The sequence below is a fragment of the Plasmodium vinckei genome, assembly GCF_900681995.1.
Source record: "Plasmodium vinckei vinckei genome assembly, chromosome: PVVCY_04".
In the NCBI taxonomy this organism is placed as follows: Eukaryota; Apicomplexa; class Aconoidasida; order Haemosporida; family Plasmodiidae; genus Plasmodium; species Plasmodium vinckei.
This window is the reverse complement of record NC_051296.1, coordinates 490125-510737: the sequence shown is the minus strand read 5'-3', so window position 1 is coordinate 510737 and position 20613 is coordinate 490125. Positions and strand designations below refer to the sequence as shown.

General features: G+C 23.2%; 7 protein-coding genes across 7 annotated transcripts; 3 read left to right on the top strand and 4 right to left on the bottom strand.

The window, feature by feature from the left end:
* Window positions 1-883: 883 nt before the first annotated feature.
* On the top strand, window positions 884-6812 carry PVVCY_0401510 (conserved Plasmodium protein, unknown function; the record flags this gene model as incomplete). The annotated part of the gene is made up of 2 exons (XM_008627692.1): window positions 884-4118; window positions 4255-6812. 2 exons carry the CDS (start codon window positions 884-886, stop codon window positions 6810-6812), a joined length of 5793 nt encoding a protein of 1930 aa, XP_008625914.1.
* A 279-nt stretch (window positions 6813-7091) lies between these two features.
* PVVCY_0401500 (mitochondrial ribosomal protein L27 precursor, putative) lies at window positions 7092-8012 on the bottom strand (the record flags this gene model as incomplete). Its single annotated transcript, XM_008627693.1, has 1 exon — window positions 7092-8012. One exon carries the CDS (start codon window positions 8010-8012, stop codon window positions 7092-7094), a length of 921 nt encoding a protein of 306 aa, XP_008625915.1.
* Window positions 8013-9546: 1534 nt separating this feature from the next.
* Window positions 9547-10260, top strand: PVVCY_0401490 (microneme associated antigen, putative; the record flags this gene model as incomplete). The annotated part of the gene is made up of 1 exon (XM_008627694.2): window positions 9547-10260. The coding sequence occupies one exon, from the start codon at window positions 9547-9549 to the stop codon at window positions 10258-10260; it is 714 nt and encodes a 237-aa protein (XP_008625916.2).
* A 131-nt stretch (window positions 10261-10391) lies between these two features.
* On the bottom strand, window positions 10392-11563 carry PVVCY_0401480 (conserved Plasmodium protein, unknown function; the record flags this gene model as incomplete). The annotated part of the gene is made up of 2 exons (XM_008627695.1): window positions 10392-10916; window positions 11237-11563. The coding sequence occupies 2 exons, from the start codon at window positions 11561-11563 to the stop codon at window positions 10392-10394; spliced, it is 852 nt and encodes a 283-aa protein (XP_008625917.1).
* A 1405-nt stretch (window positions 11564-12968) lies between these two features.
* On the top strand, window positions 12969-13871 carry PVVCY_0401470 (zinc finger protein, putative; the record flags this gene model as incomplete). The annotated part of the gene is made up of 1 exon (XM_008627696.1): window positions 12969-13871. One exon carries the CDS (start codon window positions 12969-12971, stop codon window positions 13869-13871), a length of 903 nt encoding a protein of 300 aa, XP_008625918.1.
* A 218-nt stretch (window positions 13872-14089) lies between these two features.
* On the bottom strand, window positions 14090-17297 carry PVVCY_0401460 (conserved Plasmodium protein, unknown function; the record flags this gene model as incomplete). Its single annotated transcript, XM_037634970.1, has 2 exons — window positions 14090-14178; window positions 14270-17297. The coding sequence occupies 2 exons, from the start codon at window positions 17295-17297 to the stop codon at window positions 14090-14092; spliced, it is 3117 nt and encodes a 1038-aa protein (XP_037490158.1).
* Window positions 17298-18475: 1178 nt separating this feature from the next.
* Window positions 18476-19875, bottom strand: PVVCY_0401450 (zinc finger protein, putative; the record flags this gene model as incomplete). The annotated part of the gene is made up of 3 exons (XM_008627698.1): window positions 18476-18975; window positions 19125-19304; window positions 19434-19875. The coding sequence occupies 3 exons, from the start codon at window positions 19873-19875 to the stop codon at window positions 18476-18478; spliced, it is 1122 nt and encodes a 373-aa protein (XP_008625920.1).
* Window positions 19876-20613: the final 738 nt, after the last annotated feature.

The following is a 20613-nucleotide window of genomic DNA, read 5'->3' as shown; positions in this document are numbered from 1 at the left end:
CACTATAATAATATGTTACCCATTCGTATATTACATATTTTATAAAAAGTTCGTATATTTTTCTATAAACATATATTCAAACAAATACATTGAATAATACTAAAACTAGCAAAAACTAAAATAATTAATGTAATAAAAATGAAATATTCCATAAGCAAATACCTAATTAATAAAATTTTCTTACATACGCACGTGCATACCCGTTGAACGCGTGACCTTATATTTATTCATTACAAATAGAACGTTTAAATAAGCAAATAAATAAAGTGTAAATAAATAAAATGAATAAATAAATCGAATAAATTAATGTAATATATAAGTGTGGAACCATATAATATATGTAAAAACAATTATAGCACATAAAATATTATAAAAAATATATTTACCTAAATTAACATAAATTTTGCAAGCTTTGGATACTTTATAATTTTTTCTCTTTCTCTATATATGTATTTACTGTACACTAATTAAAAATGTTTAATCGATCTAAATAATTAAAATAAATTAGAAAAAAAATATATACTATATGTCTTTTATGTACGTTCATAAAAAAAAAGGGAAATTGTATATTTCCGCTGTTTTAATTAAAATATATCCTTAAATTTGTTTATTACACTATTTTTTATATTATTTTTAATTTTTATTTTTTCTTTCACCTTTAAAATATTCACAAAAATAGAAATGAACTACATATTCATCATTTTTAAAAAACCATAAATAATACAAGCCACTCCATCATTCCCCTAATACAGGCCCACATATACACACAAATTCTTAAAGGCGGCATGTGTGAATTTCTAAACTCTTCACCTTTACAATTCCATGGTCTTATATTCTATACGTTGAACCAAGGCAAGGGAAATATTTCATGTAACAGTTTAAAATGATTAATATGCATATGCAAATAATTCAAAATGAAAAAAATAACAATATCGAAGAACAACATAATAAATATTTAAATAATGAGGTGAAGAAAAGTAATTATTGTGATATATCTTTATTAAAATTAATTGATGAATGGTCTGATATAGAAGCTAATTTATACCCAATTAAAAACAACAAAATATTAAAAAAGATAAAATATGAAATAAAAAAATTTATATATTCAAATATTTTACACAAAATAAAAGTCAATTTTAGCTTGTTTAAAATATATTATAATTATAAATATAGCTACAATCTTTCATATGTAAATAATCAGTATTTGTTTGACATATGCTCAAACAGTTGTGACTATTTTTACGAAATATTAAAAAAATATCACCAAGAAAATGACTATCAATCTTGTGACACATTTTTGGAGGAGAAACATGAAAAAGGATGTGAGCAAAAAAACGAAAATGACCTGACCTGTTCAGAAAATACCTGCATTGTTCATAAAAATTATAACAAATATATGGATGAATTATTTCATGAAAATAATAATATTAACAATAATGAGGAAAAGTGTCTTATCCTAACTCAGTTATACACATCAATAGTTTACTATTTTATTTTGTTAATAAAAAATAAGTACTATCTAGATTTTATTTGCCTGTACATGTACATAAAATTTTACTTTTCCCTAAATCAGTTATTTATAAAAAGAAATATATGTTTAAATTTTACATGTCACAAAACTTTTTTGGATTTACTTTTTTTATTATCGGACATAAGTATATACAACAGTTTTGATGATGAAAATAATGGAAGGAAAGAAAATGAATGGGGAAAAAAATACACAAATAAGTTAGGAGATTTTTATAATTTTGATAAGATTGATGAAAATATAAATATAGGCAATCTAACAAATTTATCTTTTAATTTACTTTTAAATTTAAGAGTAAATATAAATTTTTATGAAACAAATTATGATATAGATCAAAATAAATATAAATATATTTGTAAGTATTTATTATTTTTTCAAAATGAACTTATACAAAAATATATTATAAAAATAAACGAACTAACCAATTTAACATCAAAATATAAACAATATATTTCTAAAAAAAATAAGCAAACTAAACAAGATACCAATTCAAAACACACACATTTGTCTAACCCTTCTGAGTCATATATTCAAGACTCCTTAGCTGATTATATGTCTGTACATTGTACTGACCAACCAAAACATATTATAAATTCTAGACAAAAAAATTATAATGAAATAAATGGCTTTTCTTCAGCCCATGCTAATAGTACACATCATTATGATGGATATGAAAACTTTTCAAATAAAAATAATTTACTTAAAAATTATATCTTTCAAAAAAGTAATAACATATTTAGCATAGGTAATGATATGGATATGGATAGTTTAGCCATACTATACGAAGATAATAATTTTTCAAATTACAATAATAAATTTTTAAATAATAATCCAATGATTATGCAATTTGATAATCACATAAATATAAAAAATAATTACTTTGAAAATCAGTTTGTTTTCATTTGTTTAAATAATAAAACATATAAAATTCAAATTGAAAAGTTAATTCCAAATTTTTTTCATAAAAAAACTATTCTTAATCTTAGCTCTGAATATATATACAATGATCAAGCGGACATTGACTTAGTAAACTTTTTTAACTCACCAAACATAATACTAAAAAGGAATACCAAATGTATAATCAACTATTTTGACAAACCTAACTATAATGATGTAAATAAAAATAAAACCAAACATTTTGATCATGAAGAATGTAACTCCTTTATATGGGGAAAGTCTTATGCTAATGATACACTTATATTGAAAATATTAGAACGGAAAATAATAAATGAAAAAAATGAAAAATATAAAAATAATTATTTAAACATAATTAATAGTATATATGTAACCCTACATAAGAATGTCATTTGTAGTATAGACCATCGAATTGAAGAATATAGATATATAATTTTAAAAAAATTTTTTATATTTCTTTCTAATAATTTTCAAAAAAATGACAATTGGAAAAATTATACTCTTGAATGTTTAGTTGGGTATGAAAATGAAATGTTTACTTCAAATAAAAGGCAAAGAAAAATTGTAGGTATTGATATAAATTATGATAAATTTTGTGAAAAACAAATTAAAAAAATAAAAGATGGATCTATATATATTAGTAAAAATATAATATGTGTTGATTATAATATAGCTTTTTGGGAAATAAAAAAAAATAAAAAATATTTTTATCTTTATTTTAAACCATTCCAAAATATATTTTCCTCTCCCTTCTATCAAAAATATTTTCACATATTTTTATATTTCTCTAAGATTGGATCATTAGTACGATATATCAAAACATTTGTTCAAGTTTTTTTAAAACTTATTTATAAAAAAGAAGAGGATTACACAACAAGAAAATCGAAATTAATTGATGAAATAAAAAATAGACAGTTCAATGATATTATTCCCTTTGGTGATATTTTTATATCATTTATAAATAGTGTAAATAAATATATTCTTAAATATGAAAAAGTTATAAGAAAAATTATATTGTATGCTGATTTAAAAACACCTTTAGATATATATAATAAAATAAAACAACATACAGAATGTATTACATTTTTAAGTTTCCTATGTTCATGCTATACATATAAAATAGACATATTTAGCAAAGATCCATTTTCTTTTTATCAAACTGCTAATCTAAATAAAGAAAATGCAAAATTTGTCTCAGAATATAACTACGTTTCAAATATTATCTATGGCCTTACTAACAATAACTTTCAAAAAACAAAATTAAATGAAGATAAAAGACTAGCACTAAATAGTAACAAAAATAATGTCCATCATAAGTTTGAAACAAAAAATAAATACTTGTTCATATTTCCTAGGGGAAACGAACTTATAAGTTATGTTTACTCTTTTTACTATTTATTTATAAATATAAATAATAAAAATTTAAAAAAATTATGTAAATATATTTTTTTAAAAATAATTAAACCCTTTCTACACTTCCTTTATTCTTATGTATTTATGGGAATAAATAAAGACTGTTATTTTGAATATATTTTAAACGACCAAATTAATATGCAATTTTTTTTTATATACATGGACCGCCAAATTATTTTTAACAAACCCAACTTGAAATCAAATCAAACACTATCCCTTCCCATTTTTTTGAAGTACGCTATTCAAATTGTCTACGATGCAGGTACGTCCTTCCCCGATCCAGCCCATCTATATCCCTACTCCGCACCAATGCATTGTTTATTTCTTAATCCACTTTACTTCCCTTTTCATTACACACCGTTTGCTAACCCGATCCCCATTTCTTCCCCCCTTTGCAGCCTCCCTTTCCAAGTTTTTACGACGATCAAGTGAAAACGATTTTTATCTCTCCCTTCCAAAATTTCCATCAAATAAATCCTTTAAAAATGGAAAAAAAAATAAAAAAATAAACAAAAATAAAAAAACAAATAGAGTAGAAGACTTTTGTATAAAAAATGAAACAGAAATCGCCAAATTTCTATGTTCAGCTTCCATAAATAAAATAAAAAACTTTTTAAATTTTTACGATAAATATAAAAAAATAAAAAAAAAAGAAAAAAAAAAAAAATCTCAAAATATTTTCATAAAATGCTGGAACAATGAAAAATACTTAAATTATGTTCATAAAAAAACGAAAAAAAATGTAGGAAATAAATTAAGAAATTATTTTGACATTTTTTGTCTTTTTCTTCTTAACGTTAATGATAATACAATAAATTATGAATCAGTCATAAAAGGAGAAAGTTTTATGAAAAATATAAGACCGTTTACAACATCACATGAAGGAAAGAAAAAACAAATTATGTACAACCATTTTGGAAATTTTAATAAGTTAAAAAAAATAAAAAACAATTTTAAATATTCGATGAATCGATATGCTAACATAGCTACCATGAAAAGTTCTCTCAAAATTCATTCCCTAGTTAGTATAAATAAAAGGAAAAAAAAAAAAAAAAAAAAAAAATCAATAACTTTTTATAAAAAAAAAGTAAACAGACTAACCAAACAAAACAAGACATATTATGACACGGATGCCTTATCGACTTCCCTCTCATCAACTGATAATGAAATTGAACAGGTTGATAATATGGATAACGGCCTGAATATAAATAATAAAACGGATCCGTTATCATCGAAAAATATGGCAATACAAACACAGTATAATACACACACCACACAAGGAGAAAAAGAAATCGATTTACAAAATGGTCATTATATAAATAAAAAAAATGAAAATATCAAACTCATTGATTTATTCAAATTTAAAACACACACTGAGTATGAGTATAGTGACGACATTTTATCCCAAAAAAATAATTTAATAAAATTTAAAATAAATTATAAGGAAGAAACACAAATTAAAAACAGTGAAAAACCATTACAACCCATACATGATAAACCAATTAAAACGACTTATATTAATGAACATGATGTTGAAGTTAAAAGTATAAACTATTTTTTATATAGAAATATATTTATTCCTATAAATAATCATTTTTATACTATTAATAAAATACTTGTATATTCATACTTGATAAATAAAAATTTACTAGCTTATTTATGTTTGCTAAAATGTTTACTATTCGATGAATGTGAAGATAATTATAATTTCCTCAGTTCTATTATGCTAACTAAAAATAATTTAACTAAGCTACAAAATGTAAACTTAAATAATTTGGAAATTGACGATAATTATGGAAACAAAATAAATAAGACAGATAATATTTATCATTCAAGAAAATTATCAAACAGTATTTCACACAAAAACAAAATTCTTATTGAGCATAAATTTAATACAAATTTTTATAAAGCCAACCTTATAACAAATAAATTTTTTAATATAAATATAAATATACACATTCCTTCAATTTTAAAAATATTTTTTGATAATGATGTTGTAAATTATTATAAAAATATATACTGTTTAGTCTCTTTATTCTATTTTACTATAAACAATTTGAAAGATATCTTTTTTATTATACGTTTATTTTCAAAGCCAGTCATATATAAGTATGCCAAAAAAACACCTGAACAATCACACACAACTAGCGATGAAAATGAAGCAGAAAAAAAAAATGAAAAAAAACTATTCACCAATACAAGCTTTAAATATATGAATATAATTAAAAAAATTGCAAACAAACATAAGGATTATACGGATGAAAATGAAGATATTGAAAATTGCTTTTGTGTTGTAAGTAAAAAATCAAGTCACATTTTTTTGACAAATCATAAAATTTTAAATGTGGGATTTGATAAAAAATTTCTGACCAGCAATAATAATAAAATAATAAAATATCTTGAAAATGTGAAAATATTTAATGAAATTTTAAACGATTTTAATAAAATACGAAGTGAAATGCTTTTAATTATTACTTATTTATATGATTACATAATTAATATAAATATTTATAAAAATTATTTTTTATGTTTTCAAAATATGCTAAAGACAGATCAATTTATTCAACTAATTTATATTCATAAATATTTTCTTCAATATATTTTTAAGTTCTCATTTTTGGCTAGTAATTTTTTTTTTTTTAGCAAAATCATTTTTAATATTATTAACACTATAGATCAATTTAAAAAGCTAGTAACTTCTCTACAGCCTTTGGATAATTTGAGCTCAGATCAAGACCAAATATTTTCTCTTCTTTTTGATAAACATCATAAAATTGTTGAAGAAAATATTATTTTATTAACATCCGAAGAGGCACAAAAAATTATCAAAAATTTTTATATTAATAGAAATAATTTAGTTACACACATAACCAAATTTCAAAACACCAACCTCGATTATATTTACAACAAATTTTATTTTAATGATTATTATTCGTCTTTATTTGATCAGTCATAGTATAAAACCCTTGAATTCTTTGAAGTTATTCCAAACTTATCTTATTTTTTTTGTACATGTAATTTACATTTTTTACAATCTTCCGAATTTCATGTTTGTCTTATTATATAAAGACTTTGCACATTCTTATTTTACTATCTGTTTTTTTCTTCCAATCTTCCAATATAACATTGAAATTTACACTATATTAGTGATTATGAAAATTAATTAAATTTTTTTTAAATAAAAAAAAATATTTGGTTAGCCAGCTAGCTAATTATACTTTAGCTAGCTTATATTTCAATCCTTTTTGTGATATAAAACGGGTACCTCTTTTAGTGTTGGGTTATCATAAATATCGTATTTTGTCAAAAATTGTGGTTTAATTGGAGGTTTAATATATTGTGTGTTTTTAAATTTAGGAAATGTAATAATATTTTTCATTCTTAAATATATTAAACTTCGATTTTCTTCAAAGGATTTTATATGTTCTGTTCTATATCTGTATAGATCATCTTCATGTAATTCTTCTAGCTCTTCCGGAATTACATTAACAATTAATATATTTTGTAAAACATGAAATGTATATTTAACTCGTCCATTTGTCAAAGATATTAAACTTGTATTTTTTGCTACTTTTACATTTTCACCTGGATAATATTTAAAGTTTCTTTTTCTTGTTTTTTTTTCATAATTAAATGCAATAATTTTTCTTTGCTTAACTAATAATTGTCCTGTTTGTACATATTCCCCGCTTAATCGTTTTATTCCAATTTTAGCTTTTTGGCCTTGCCCATTTGGTGAACTTCTACTTTTCCTTCGATAGGAACTAGTTTTAACCATTTTATTTCTTTTAAATATTTTTATAAAATCTGTACCATTATTATTTGTAAAATGATTACTATAATTCCATATGTTATAATTTACATTTTGTAAACAATTTATGAACATGTTCATATTTTTTCCAAAATGTGTACTTAATATATTGCTTGTGCATATATTTTTTTTGTTTATAGAATTTTTTTTTATTCCTCCCTTATCAATATTCCTAATATTATTATTTATAGTATAAAAGGTGTGTTGTCTTAAACTGGGCTTGGCGACAAATCCATTGTTAAAATAAGTTATTATTGAATTATTTTTACGTACATTTTGGATTTTTGAAAGAGGAGAAATTGTTAAATTGCTAAAATGTTTAAATGTTTGGCTAGTAAAAAACATGTTTACTTATCCCATTCAATTGTGAATATGCACGTATATCACATACAAGCATATAATCACGCTTTATGAACTTCCTAGTTTTTTCTATCTTCCCTTTTAAATAACGTCCATTTTATTCTACATATTTTTTTCTCTTATCCCTTTTTCTTATATAATTTTAAAAGAAAAAAATACATAATTAAAAAAAAATAAAATAAATAACCCCAAAACTTAAAATTACTTCATGTTTATAAAATAAGTACTGGAGAAAAAAATTAAACATTACAGCTACAAAAAATGGCAAAAAAAATTGCTTAATTAAAAAAATAAATAAATAAAATTACAACAAATTTATGTTTTTTTATTTTATAATAATACACAGAGTATAATCCTTAGTACGTGTATTCTTTGTATACGCACAAGTATGTATAGGTACGTGTGCTTAGGTATATACTCACATAATATTGTGTAAAGTTTTAAAGGGAATTCCCTCTTTCCTTTTTTTTAAAATAAAACTAAATATATTAAATTATACTTTATTCATATTTACATAAAGATCGATCCCTCTTTTTGTTATTATTTGGGGGGTATATAACAAATGATATTATATATATACATATATACATAAATATGTTTTAAAAAATTCAGAAATTTTTTTTTCCTTTTTTTTGTTTCCCTATATACACACAATATAACAAATTCGATTATTTTATACCCCACGAAAAATATATAGACTTTTCATCTACGCATTTAGAAATAAATATATATAAACTTATTTTGTGTGATCGTTGTGTATTAACCTGTTATAGCAACCTATATAGCTTTAACTAGCAATGATTATCGATACGCATACAAATATGTTTTTTTTTTTTCTATTCTTTTTTTATTTTTTTTTTTTGTTAGTTTTTATTTCTATTTAAGTTCAAATTTTCATTTAACCAATAAACGGAATAAACATTTTTTTCTTAAAACAAATAAATCGTGTGTCCCCTTAGTCCTTTTTTTTTCTACACTCTTTAATAATTAAATTTATATTAATTTTTTCGTAAAAAAGGTTGTAAATTTGGTTACCTTTTTTTTTCATAAAAATGATTTCATTTGTATAAGTTATAAAACCATTTCATATTGTTTTGTATCGATTTTTTTTTTAGTTGTACAATTTTATTTGTTCTTCTAATTTGTATATATATTTGCTTATTGCTTCATTTTTTTTTTCGACGTTTTCATTTATTTCATACCCTCGTTCATCTCTTAAATTACGGGTTCACCGTTGGCTCTATGCACAAGCATGCGCATCGTGTGTAGGAAGAAGTAGCAGTAGTAAGAAGTAGTAACAGCAGTAGCAGTAGGAAGTGAAACAATGCAAGAGCAGTTCTTCAAGGGAAAGTTCAGCATTTTGAACGGGGGTCTGTTCAGCAACCTGTGTAGAATAAATGCAAGTCAACCCAAAGGAAACAACTCAGAAGAGGAACCCCTAAAAAATGAACGGTGTCTTAAAAATAGAGAAATTGATGAACATGCCACAAATATAACAAACTATGACAGCTCAGAAAAAATGAAAAAAAATTTCAACTCGCAACTTATTTATTCATACTATAATAATTTTGCAGCAAACAAGTTTATTGAGTATGAGCCAGAAAAAAAAAATACAAGTAGTATGTACACATATGAAAAAAATAGAAACAATAATGAATATAATAAAAATAAAAAATTGTGTAACACAGAAAGGAATAGTAATTGTAGAACCCAATTTAACAATAATAATAATAATAGAATAAATAAATCATTGAATTATGAAGATTTTGAAAATAATAATGAAAATGAAAGATTATATTTTAAAGAAGATAATACAATTTATAGTGAATTTAAAAAGTTGAAAAATGATATCATAGCATTACAAATTATGAATGTAAATTTACAAAAACAAGTTTTAGCTAGTCATGTTATAAATAATTCAAATGCAATACCTCAGCATATAATAATAAATAATAAAACTGAAGTTGCATCAAATACTCTTAATCAAGTTCAAAACAGTAATAATAATAATAATAAAAAGAATGGTCTTATTTATATGTTATTAAAAAAAATATTAAGTAGTAAAATAAATCAAATGCTTATTGTCTCATCCTTTTTTATTTCAATTTACATTGCTCATAAACATTGGAAACGTGCATTAAAAATAGCAGAACTTCAATCGAAAGTAAATTCAAACTTTATTCTTAAAAGTGTCAAAACAATAGAAGAGTTAGTAGGAATTCGAGGCCGCTAACCAAGACAATCCCCAACTCTATTCTCTACATTTTGAAATTGATAATTAACAAAGGCAAAGGATAAATATTCCTTTTTTAAGATTAAAAATAAGACAAGTTAATATTTAAACAATCATGAATAAGTAAGTAATTAAAAAACATAAAAACAGGATATATAAAAACTGTTTACATAATAGAAATTATAAATTTCTTGGAAAAAATTCATTACATCTATTTTATCGACATTTTCTCGAAAATATTTTATAAACTCTTCAATATATTTTATATCATCTGTTTTCGAATTTGTTTTTTTATATTCATGGTCACTCATATATTGCTTAAATAATGTTGTATCTTTAATATATGGATAAAAATTTCCAGTTATTTTTCTATAAAACTCATTTAAACATGTCATTACAAATTCAAATTTTGAAAATATTAATGATGGATCTTCTCGATATATTTTTATTACATCTTCTATATCTTGAATGTATGTATTAAAATAAGTATATACAATCTCATTCGGTGTATTATCAGAACAAGTTTTAATCATAAACTCATATGTTTCATCTATTTCATATAAAAAGGAAAATGTTTCTTCAATGGATTTGCAAAACTCGTTGTATGTAAATACTTCTTCGAGGACTGCGGGCAGGGCCTTCGCCATTTGTCGGAACTGCAAAGAGATTAAGAGAAACAAACATGAATGAAAAGAAGTAAAGGGAAGTAAAAAGAAGCAAAAATTAATAAAAAGAAGTAAAAAGAAGTAAGGAGAAGCAAAAATTAATAAAAAGAAGTAAAAAGAAGTAAGGAGAAACAAACATGAATAAAAAGAAGTAAAAAGAAGTAAAAAGAAGGAGAAGCAAAAATTAATAAAAAGAAGTAAAAAGAAGTAAGGAGAAACAAACATGAATAAAAAGAAGTAAAAAGAAGTAAAAAGAAGTAAAAAGAAGGAGAAGCAAAAATTAAGTTGAAAATGTCAAGACAAGTGCATACCGTGTTGATGATGCAGTTGAAAATTGCTGACTTAATGTCGATGATACTTCGCAGATTGCTAATGCGCAAATTGTTGAGAAGAGAAACATGAAGAGTATTTAAGTCTATATCAAAGATTTGTTTTTGTACATCTTCATACGATAAATTATCAGGGGAATTCGAAATTTTCAACGGATTTTCCAAAAAGTTATATGATTTATCACATTTAGATAAATATATGTTACTACTTTTGTTTTCTTCATCATTATTACATTTTACAAAATAACCCTTTACACTAAACAACATAATTAATGTTATAAGCATTTCAAAACACTTTATTATTTTCATTTTTCTTTCTTTAAATAAATTATATTAAGAATGTGTTTTACTTGTGTCGGCTGGTGACCCATCGTTGTTACACCCCAAGAGTTTGCAAAGTTGCAATTGCAAGTCAAAAAGTTGAAAAGGTTGAAAAGGTTGAAAATTTTTAAAAATTTTGTAAAGTGCTACTGTAACTGTACAACGAAAGAAAGGAGGGTGGAGGTAACGGGATGGAAAGACAAAGGTTTTCAGTTATGTTAAATTGTGTTCTATTTTTTCATCATTTTCAACTTGTTTAGAATAACTTGCTACCATTTCAAAGAGTAGAAAATGAATGAAAAATAAAGATAGCAAAAAATATAAGTACGTCATTTTATTTGTGCATGCAAATGAGTTTCTTTTTTATCCAATCTCAAATATGTACATACAAATTTTTACATACATATGCATGCTATTTTGCTTATACACCTTTTACAAAAAAAATTATAATACCGAGTGATGATCAAATGGTTTGCAATTTCTCATCACAACCTCTTACACGTTTTAATGCATGCATTTTTTTTCCATTTTCTTTTTCAGCTTTTTTTTACAACCCATTTTATATACAAGAGGAATGATAACATATCAGACAAAAAAAAAAGAATGTAGAGAAATATGAATGACTCACATAGATAGAAGTAATATGTTTTAGAACTTATCTAAATAAATTAAAAATAAAAAAGAGAGACATACGATGGTCTTATTTATATCATCCATAATAAGCATTATTAAATGTTTATAAAATTTTTTAATAATTAAGATAGTATATGTTTTGAAAATGCAAAAAATTTATGTTATATATCTACATTTTTTATAAAATTTTTTTTTTTAATATGCTAGACAATTTTATTTGATAATATATGGAAACAAAGGGAATACAAAAACGGGTTTCAAAAAAAAATAAAAAAAATTCCAGTTTAAAATTTTTTATTTCAAGCAAACAGTAATAGGCTATTTTTTTAAGTATTTTTTTTAAATATTTATTAAATTAATATTTTTACTAATTATGTAAAAATAAATTAAAAAAAATGATAAAAAATATTTTTTCGTAAATTTTTTTGTAAATTTTTTGTAAATTTTTTCGTAAATTTTTTTGTAAATTTATCGAGCAATTTATTTTTTTTTTAAAGTTGAAATATGAACAGGGATATAACAGCCCCTGTTTTCCTTCACTTTTTCTTAGCAATCAAATCAGGGTAATGAGAAAATTGTCAAGTGCTAATTTAAGTAACAGTTTTAGAGTATACTTTTACGAGTTTATGGAAAAATAAAAACAAATCAAGAAACATGGGATGACACTATATTTTATTCCTGACCTCCCCATTTTCATTCTCTCATTTTTTTTTTTTTACTCCCTTTTTTATAACGTCTTTAGTTTGAATAGCCAATTACAATGAGCACATTCCCAAGCAATCCCACAAACTTTAGGAGCAGAACTTTAAACAGCTCTACAAAAAATACAAATATAAATTATAAAATAAATTCATATACTAATGAGAGTTTGATATTTTGCCCAGCATGTAATATACCATTTAGTACAAGACTTCGAATAAATCCATGCTATCATACAGTTTGTGGAAAATGCTATGAAGCATCTTTACAAAAAAATCAGAGCTGTATAATATGTTATACCGAAATAAATGATGTTGATTTTATTTTTCAAAATGATAATATATATATATGTCCATATAATTTTTGTAAAAAAGCTTTTTTAAATTTAAAAAGTTATAATTATCATATTTATTTTAAACATGAATTTTTAAAGGAACATGAACAAGATCATGAATTAAATTGGGATAGAGAAAATGATCATTTATTTTCAAACAATAATGAATTTGAAAAAGATGATTTTACTAACTATGTAAATGGACATGAGTTTGAAAATAAATCTGCAATAGAATTTCAAAATATAGATGAAGATGGTAATTATATATATGACCCTGTTTTAGATAAAAAAATAAATCATGATTATACAAAATTAGATCAACCAAGTAATAGTAATATTGATGTGCTAAAAATAAACAATACAAATTTTAATATAAAAAATAATCCATTCCTTATAAAGAATAACACTACTAATGAAAACACATCAACAAAGGCTAATAACAAAATGAATATCCCATTCATAAATAATAAAGTAAATGTCCCAGATAATTGGAATTTTACATCTATGCCATTTAAATCAAATTTTAGTATACCCTCGAATGAAAAATATAATACAAACAATACTAATACAAAAAAAAATACTGAACCTAAAGAAGAGGATGATTATGATAACTTAGATGATTTAATGTAGAAATAAAAACTACCATTTGTCTATAAAAAACAAAATATCTATTTTTCATTTTGTATTATCCTATTTGTAAATGTCAAACAAGCATACTCACAAGTTTATACATACATATATATATACACAATATTGACGAAAAAAAATCAGATGAATAAACATGCAATATTAAACAAATAGAACAATTATAAAGTCTTATAAAAAATTAACATAAAATAGTATACGATTTAATTAGGGAAAATGTATCTCTTCTTTTCCTTCTCGTGTATGCCAAGCGGTATCGACGGGATTACAATGTTCTGCGGCATGTAGTGATCTGAAAAGGGGGGAAAAAAGCAAAAAAAATAAACCATTTGAAAAATGTGGAAAAAAATGAAAAAGCAATTCTCCCTCATTTACAAACGCACCCTTGAGGAGGTTCCTGAGCAAGACACAAAAGGACCCAAAGAAGATCATGAAAATCGAAAACAACTCGACTTTCAAACTAAAGGTGGTCCTAAATACATCCTTCATATTAAAAAAATATTCTTTAGTGTTATAAATAATTATAACAATAAGCATAGAAGAATTAATATACTTAAAAAAAAAAACCCAAAAAAATGGAATATATTTATTTTCACTTCCAGACATAGCTATATTTAAATTTCTTCTTAAAATTTCTAAATTACCAATATATAACCAATATAAACATTTTTTAAAAATTCCAAATTTACTTAACTTTTGTAGCATTTCATCATGTTTATTTTTATGACTTGTACATAATTTTTCTTGAATTTTAATTTTTTTAATAACTTCAATATAGGAAATAATTATTGTAATTATATTTAAAAATAAACCTATTATTATTAATTTAATCATAGTATATTCTTCTGAATAAATAATAAATATTAATGGTAGTATAACAATCCATGTCATAAAATTCATTAGACAAGATATAACACCACATTGAATCATTTGCATTTTCATCCCAAAGATCCATGATGCATATATTATTTGAGCTGCTATAATAAATATAAGATAACTTCTGTATAAATTATATAAAATTATTTCACTAACGATATTATTATTTCTTTTAAAATCTAATATATGCATTAATGTAAATAAATATATAAAAAAAAATAAAGCAAAAATACCATATTTTTTTAATAATATATTATATATATTTGAAATAAAATTTATAACCCTACTAAATATATTTTTTTTACAACAATTTATTCCTCTCTCTTTATTTTCTATTATATATTTTTCATTTATACTACTATTTGTATTTATATCTTTACTAATATCTTGTTCTTCTTTTTCATTCTGATAATTTCTATTTTTACTCATTCCCCAATCGTTAATATCCTTTTTTTCATTTTTTATAAATCCAAAACTCATATCAGAATCAGTCCATTCATAATAGGAACTTTCTCGATTACTTGTCGAGCTACTTGTAGATATCATACCTGAATTTTCATCATTACTACTTTGATTTTTTGAATATAACATATTATCTTCTTTTTTTTTATTATCATTTTTTATAGATCCTTCATTATATTTTTTTTCTTTTCCATTATTATAATATTCACTTGAATTTGTTTGTCTTTTTTTTGAAAAACTATTTTTTAAATCCTCATTATCAAATATGTTCATACTTTTAGGAGGATTATAAAAATTTGTTTTACTCCCTTTTTTTTTATTTTTAAAATTTACACCTTTATTAGTTGAAAATGCACAATCGGTAGTTTGATATCCTCCTTCTTCTTCTGTATTGAAATCAAGAATTTCTTTTTTGTCTTTTCCTGTTATATTTGATTCAGTATTTTTTGTTGTCATTGTTTTGGCTTGTTTTGTTGTAAAATAATTAAAATTTGGAAATTTTTTTTTTTTTTTTTTTTTTTTTTGGCTAGTCATTTCATAATCGCTAGCTGACTTTGCACTTTTTTTCTTCGAGTAATAAGAGGATGTATAAGATCTATTACTATTTGATTTATTTTTAAAATCATATTTTTCATATATTTTAACTAACGATTTATATGTGTAAATTTTTTTTCCTGTGTCCAATAAATCATATTTATAATTTTCAGAAATTTCAGTTAAAATGTTAAAGGGCCCCAACAATTGCATTAATACAATAAATACTGTAGAAAAAAGAAAAGAATATGTACTGAAAAATAGACATAATTTTTGCCAAACAGAATACATAGAACTAGGTGGACCAGAATTATAAATATTTACATTATTATTTTTTAATTCTCGTAACATATTTATATATGTATTGCACTTCATAAAATTATAGGTTGTCCCACTACCTAACCCTGTACTATATAAATAATATTCATGAGCTTCATTTTTTAAGTAAAAATACATATTTAACATATAAAAACCAAATGTATACACACTTATTGTCATTATATTAGTATTAGTATGGAAATAAGAAGCAAAGGTACTTAAAATAAATATAGATGAACTTCTTGCTAGTGTCCCATATAAAAAAATTGTCAATTTAAGAAAACCAATCTCTTCAAATATCGCAACTATCTCTTCATATATTTTCTTCGGTTGTGGTATATAAAAAAAAAAGGTATTCATAGTAACAACTGATTTTGTAGTAATCCAATTAATTATAATAACAAAAATGAAAAATTTAAAAACACGAATATTCTCCCTTAATAATATAAAATAACAAAATAATATAAATAATGTAGATATCAAAATTAGGTAAATATAATTATCTTTATTTCCTATAAACCATAAATTTTCATAAAAGTTTACTATAACATGATCATTAAATTCTATACAATAGTTTATTGATTCCATGTAAATAGTATTTGGTGCTGTTGCACATTTTGATCCTGGTGTTGTTAAATCAACGAATATTTTTGTCATTCCATATTTTGATTCTTCAGTTCTATTATATAGTCTTATAATATTTTGTAAAAATTCAGCAGAAAAATTGCATATTTCTTTTGCACAAAATGTTATAGTACCAAATAAAGAAAATATAGTTAGTATCCCCATATGGGGTGATAACATTCTACAGGACTTTACATAATTACCTTGTGATACTAATCCTAAACATTGATGGAAAATAAATAAAGGAAATGCATATATTACATAAAGAAAAGAATATACTATTGTTAAAGATTCAGGAGAATAAAATATATTATTATTATAATGGTTACAAGATTGCCATCCTGAATTATCACATATAACTACAACACAACATAATAAAAAAAATGTTCCACCCCATCCTAATTGTACACGTCCTGTTACTATATTTTTTGTTTCTGTTTTATTTTCTATATTATTATAATTATTGTCATTTTTTATTTTTACAAAATAATCTGTGTCTTTAAACCATTTATAACTTTCCTTTAATAAATTCTTCTTAAATAATGCAATTGATTCGTTCTCAATTTCATTTTTTAAAAACTCTTCCTCTTTTTTCATTGTTTCAGTAAATATTTTCTCCAACTTTTTTTAAATATATATGCACACACTATGGCAACATATGTCTGCATTATTCTTTATATTCTTCCACGTAGTTTTTTTTCGAACAATTTTATTGATCTTTCAAAATGCGCATGTTCTAACTACAATAAATAAAATTCCATATAACAAACTTCACATCAATTTTTTATATTATAAAATTATATAGATATCCTTTTAATTTACTCCTAAGAATGCACACACATATATTAGCCCATGCTTTGGGAGTTTTAAAAAAATATATGCATACCCCTGTATATACAACAGTTATACCGGATATTTTTTGCATGTATCTCCATTTTATAAAAAACGTAAAAAAGTGAAAATGCGTATTTATATGGATATTATTTAAATAGGCAATAAGTCTATCTATATCATATCACAAAAAATGCTTATTATTGCATATATTTTTTTTTATCTTAAATATATGAACAATTAAGGTTTTTAACATGATATTTTTTAATAAATATTAACGGTTCATATTATTTGTAATGAAAATTTTGAATTTTAAATAAAGTCTAAACAATTTACATTGCTTTAAAAAAATCGCTCAAGCTATACATTATACACACAGAAACTATCATTATGTATTGTACATATATGTATCAATATATATTAGCAATTTTGTTATATTTAAAAAAAAAAAAATAATAATAGCCTCTTAGCATATAAAAAATTACGTACCCATTAACTCGTACCTTGTAAATAATATTTGTAACACTTCATTACAAGCAATACACAATCGGTATAGATAATACAAGAAAATGAGGAAAAAAGAAAATCACAATATATTCGAACAATTTATAAATATTTAATAATAATTTATAGAAGAAATGTACCTCAAACAATTAGGCACACACTTTCTTCCATTTGTATTTTGATCAATATATACATATCAATCCGTACATAATAAAATTGCAAAAACGGAAAAATGAAATATATGCGTAATGGCATGCATATATTTAAAATACATAAGACAAAACGGAATCGAATAGGGGCATACATCGGTATAAAGTTAGGTGGCTTGATATTCAATTTTAAAAAAACCACCTAAAATAAATTCATAAGTATTTATTAAATATAAAACTAAAGAGGCGTAAACTATGTAATTAAAATAATAATATAATTTTTATGCCTTATCAAGAAGTAATAGATTGAATAACGTAGCTTCTTATGAAAGGGTTCACCGGTTTAAGGATCTTAATTATAGCATTTTTTGGAATGTTATCCACTATGGCATTAGGCAATATATACTCTTTGAATGTAGTATAAAAATGGGGATTGTTATTAGAATAATTATAAATACTTTGATCATAATCATTCATATAATTTGAAAATTCTAAACATGGAATATATATAGTATCCATACTCTTTAAATTATATGGGCCAACATAACGATTATTTTTTTTATAAGTTTTCTTTTTATTAGAATCGCTTGACAACATAGAAAGACTTTGCAACCTTTTTGAAACAGAGTAGCCATTGTTTGAAGAATCATCCTTATGAGTAATACTATTGTTATGATTATCATTTGTGATATGTCCAACCAACTGAAAATTATTGTTTGCTTTTGTTCTATCGCTATGTAGATTATTTTGGGACTTGCCTTCAACCAACGAATTTAAAGTTTCAGCATAACCTAAATTATTGTAATAAAAAAATCTAACCATTTTATTGTTTTTAAATATTTTATCATTTTATATAATAAAAAAAAATGAAAAAAAAAAATATATATACATGTACAATTTTAGATAATCCAAACTACAAGGTATTTATATCTATTCATACTTGCTATCTTTTGGTTAGTCAAAATATTCTCCGGTCTAACTTTTGTTTTTGCTAAAGTTTTTGGGTCTGGAACAACGCGAGCGGTACCAATGGGAACATGAGATGAATGATGACAAAATCTGCAAAACTTCCCCATGTGGCATCCTCGGGTCCATTCATATCTACACGGGTTGCACGTTCCTATATCCAAAAAGGAAAAAATTAAAAAATTGACAAATAAAAATGATGAGTAAAAATATTGCGTGTTCATATAATTATGCTACCATTTAGATGAAAAATATGATGTTAATAACTTTTTGTGCATATTACCCTTTTCGTGAAATTGCGTTCCAAAAGATGGTATATTGTCATCATAATCGTCATTATTGTCCATAGGTACTATTGTGGAATTTATTGTTGGTTCCGGTTTTTTATCCATAAGACAACGAGTTCTACCCTTGGTCTCATAACTGTAATCCTTATTTTTTTTTTTTTCGCTAGAAGATTTTTTATTTTCTGAACTGTTCATATTTATTTTTTCTATTTCTGGAAGTTCATATAATTTAGGTCCATAAACTAAATCAGCAGAGTCTATTGTGTGCATCCTCCTTAATTTGAATTTGTTTTTTTCCTGGGGGATATTAATAAAGCACTTACTAACCGAATTGGACAATATATCTCGAGTCTCGGGTGAATCAATCCACCTTTTCATTTTATTTTCATTATTAATAGTATTTTCTTTTCCTTTACTTTCTTTCATATTGATATCCATTTTAATAATTAAAAATACAAATGTTGAGGTAAATGTATAGGCATACACAAGTATGTATTATATGTGTGTATCTTTCTCTCCCTTATATATATTTGAAAAAAAAAAACACTTGAAAATATTAAAAAAGTTAATAAATAAAATTATATGCACGATTAAGAATATTTACAATTGACAATATATATAAATATATACACATTTATATATTAATAATTAAAAAATTTCTACATATATATATGCACATGTAAGCTATGTGGACATCTATATGAAAGGGACATCAGAAACCTAAAGGATGTGTATCCTATAAGTTTGTAAACATATTAATAAACGGTTTTATGCAAGTTTCAAAAATATAGTATTTTTATTTTTTTTTTGTTTTTTTTTATTTTTTTCTATGTATGCCATTTAAAATTCATAAACTTATAAAGATGAAGGAATATAAGCGTAAATATGTTTTGATAATAATTTGTAGAAAGAAAAATATATAAAAAAAAGTTAAATAATAAAAATATATAAAATGTAATAATAATAATATACACATTTATAATTTATGTATTTGTATATACAATGTTATAATTTTCGATCATGTATATTAGCAGGGTTTGTATTAATAATTAAAAAAATATATTAATAAAATTATATATTCATAATATTTAAAATGAAAAAATGTATTAACAAAAATGTAATAGGAAAAAATATGTACACAACGTCCTAAAAAATATATATTTATAGACGTAGTAT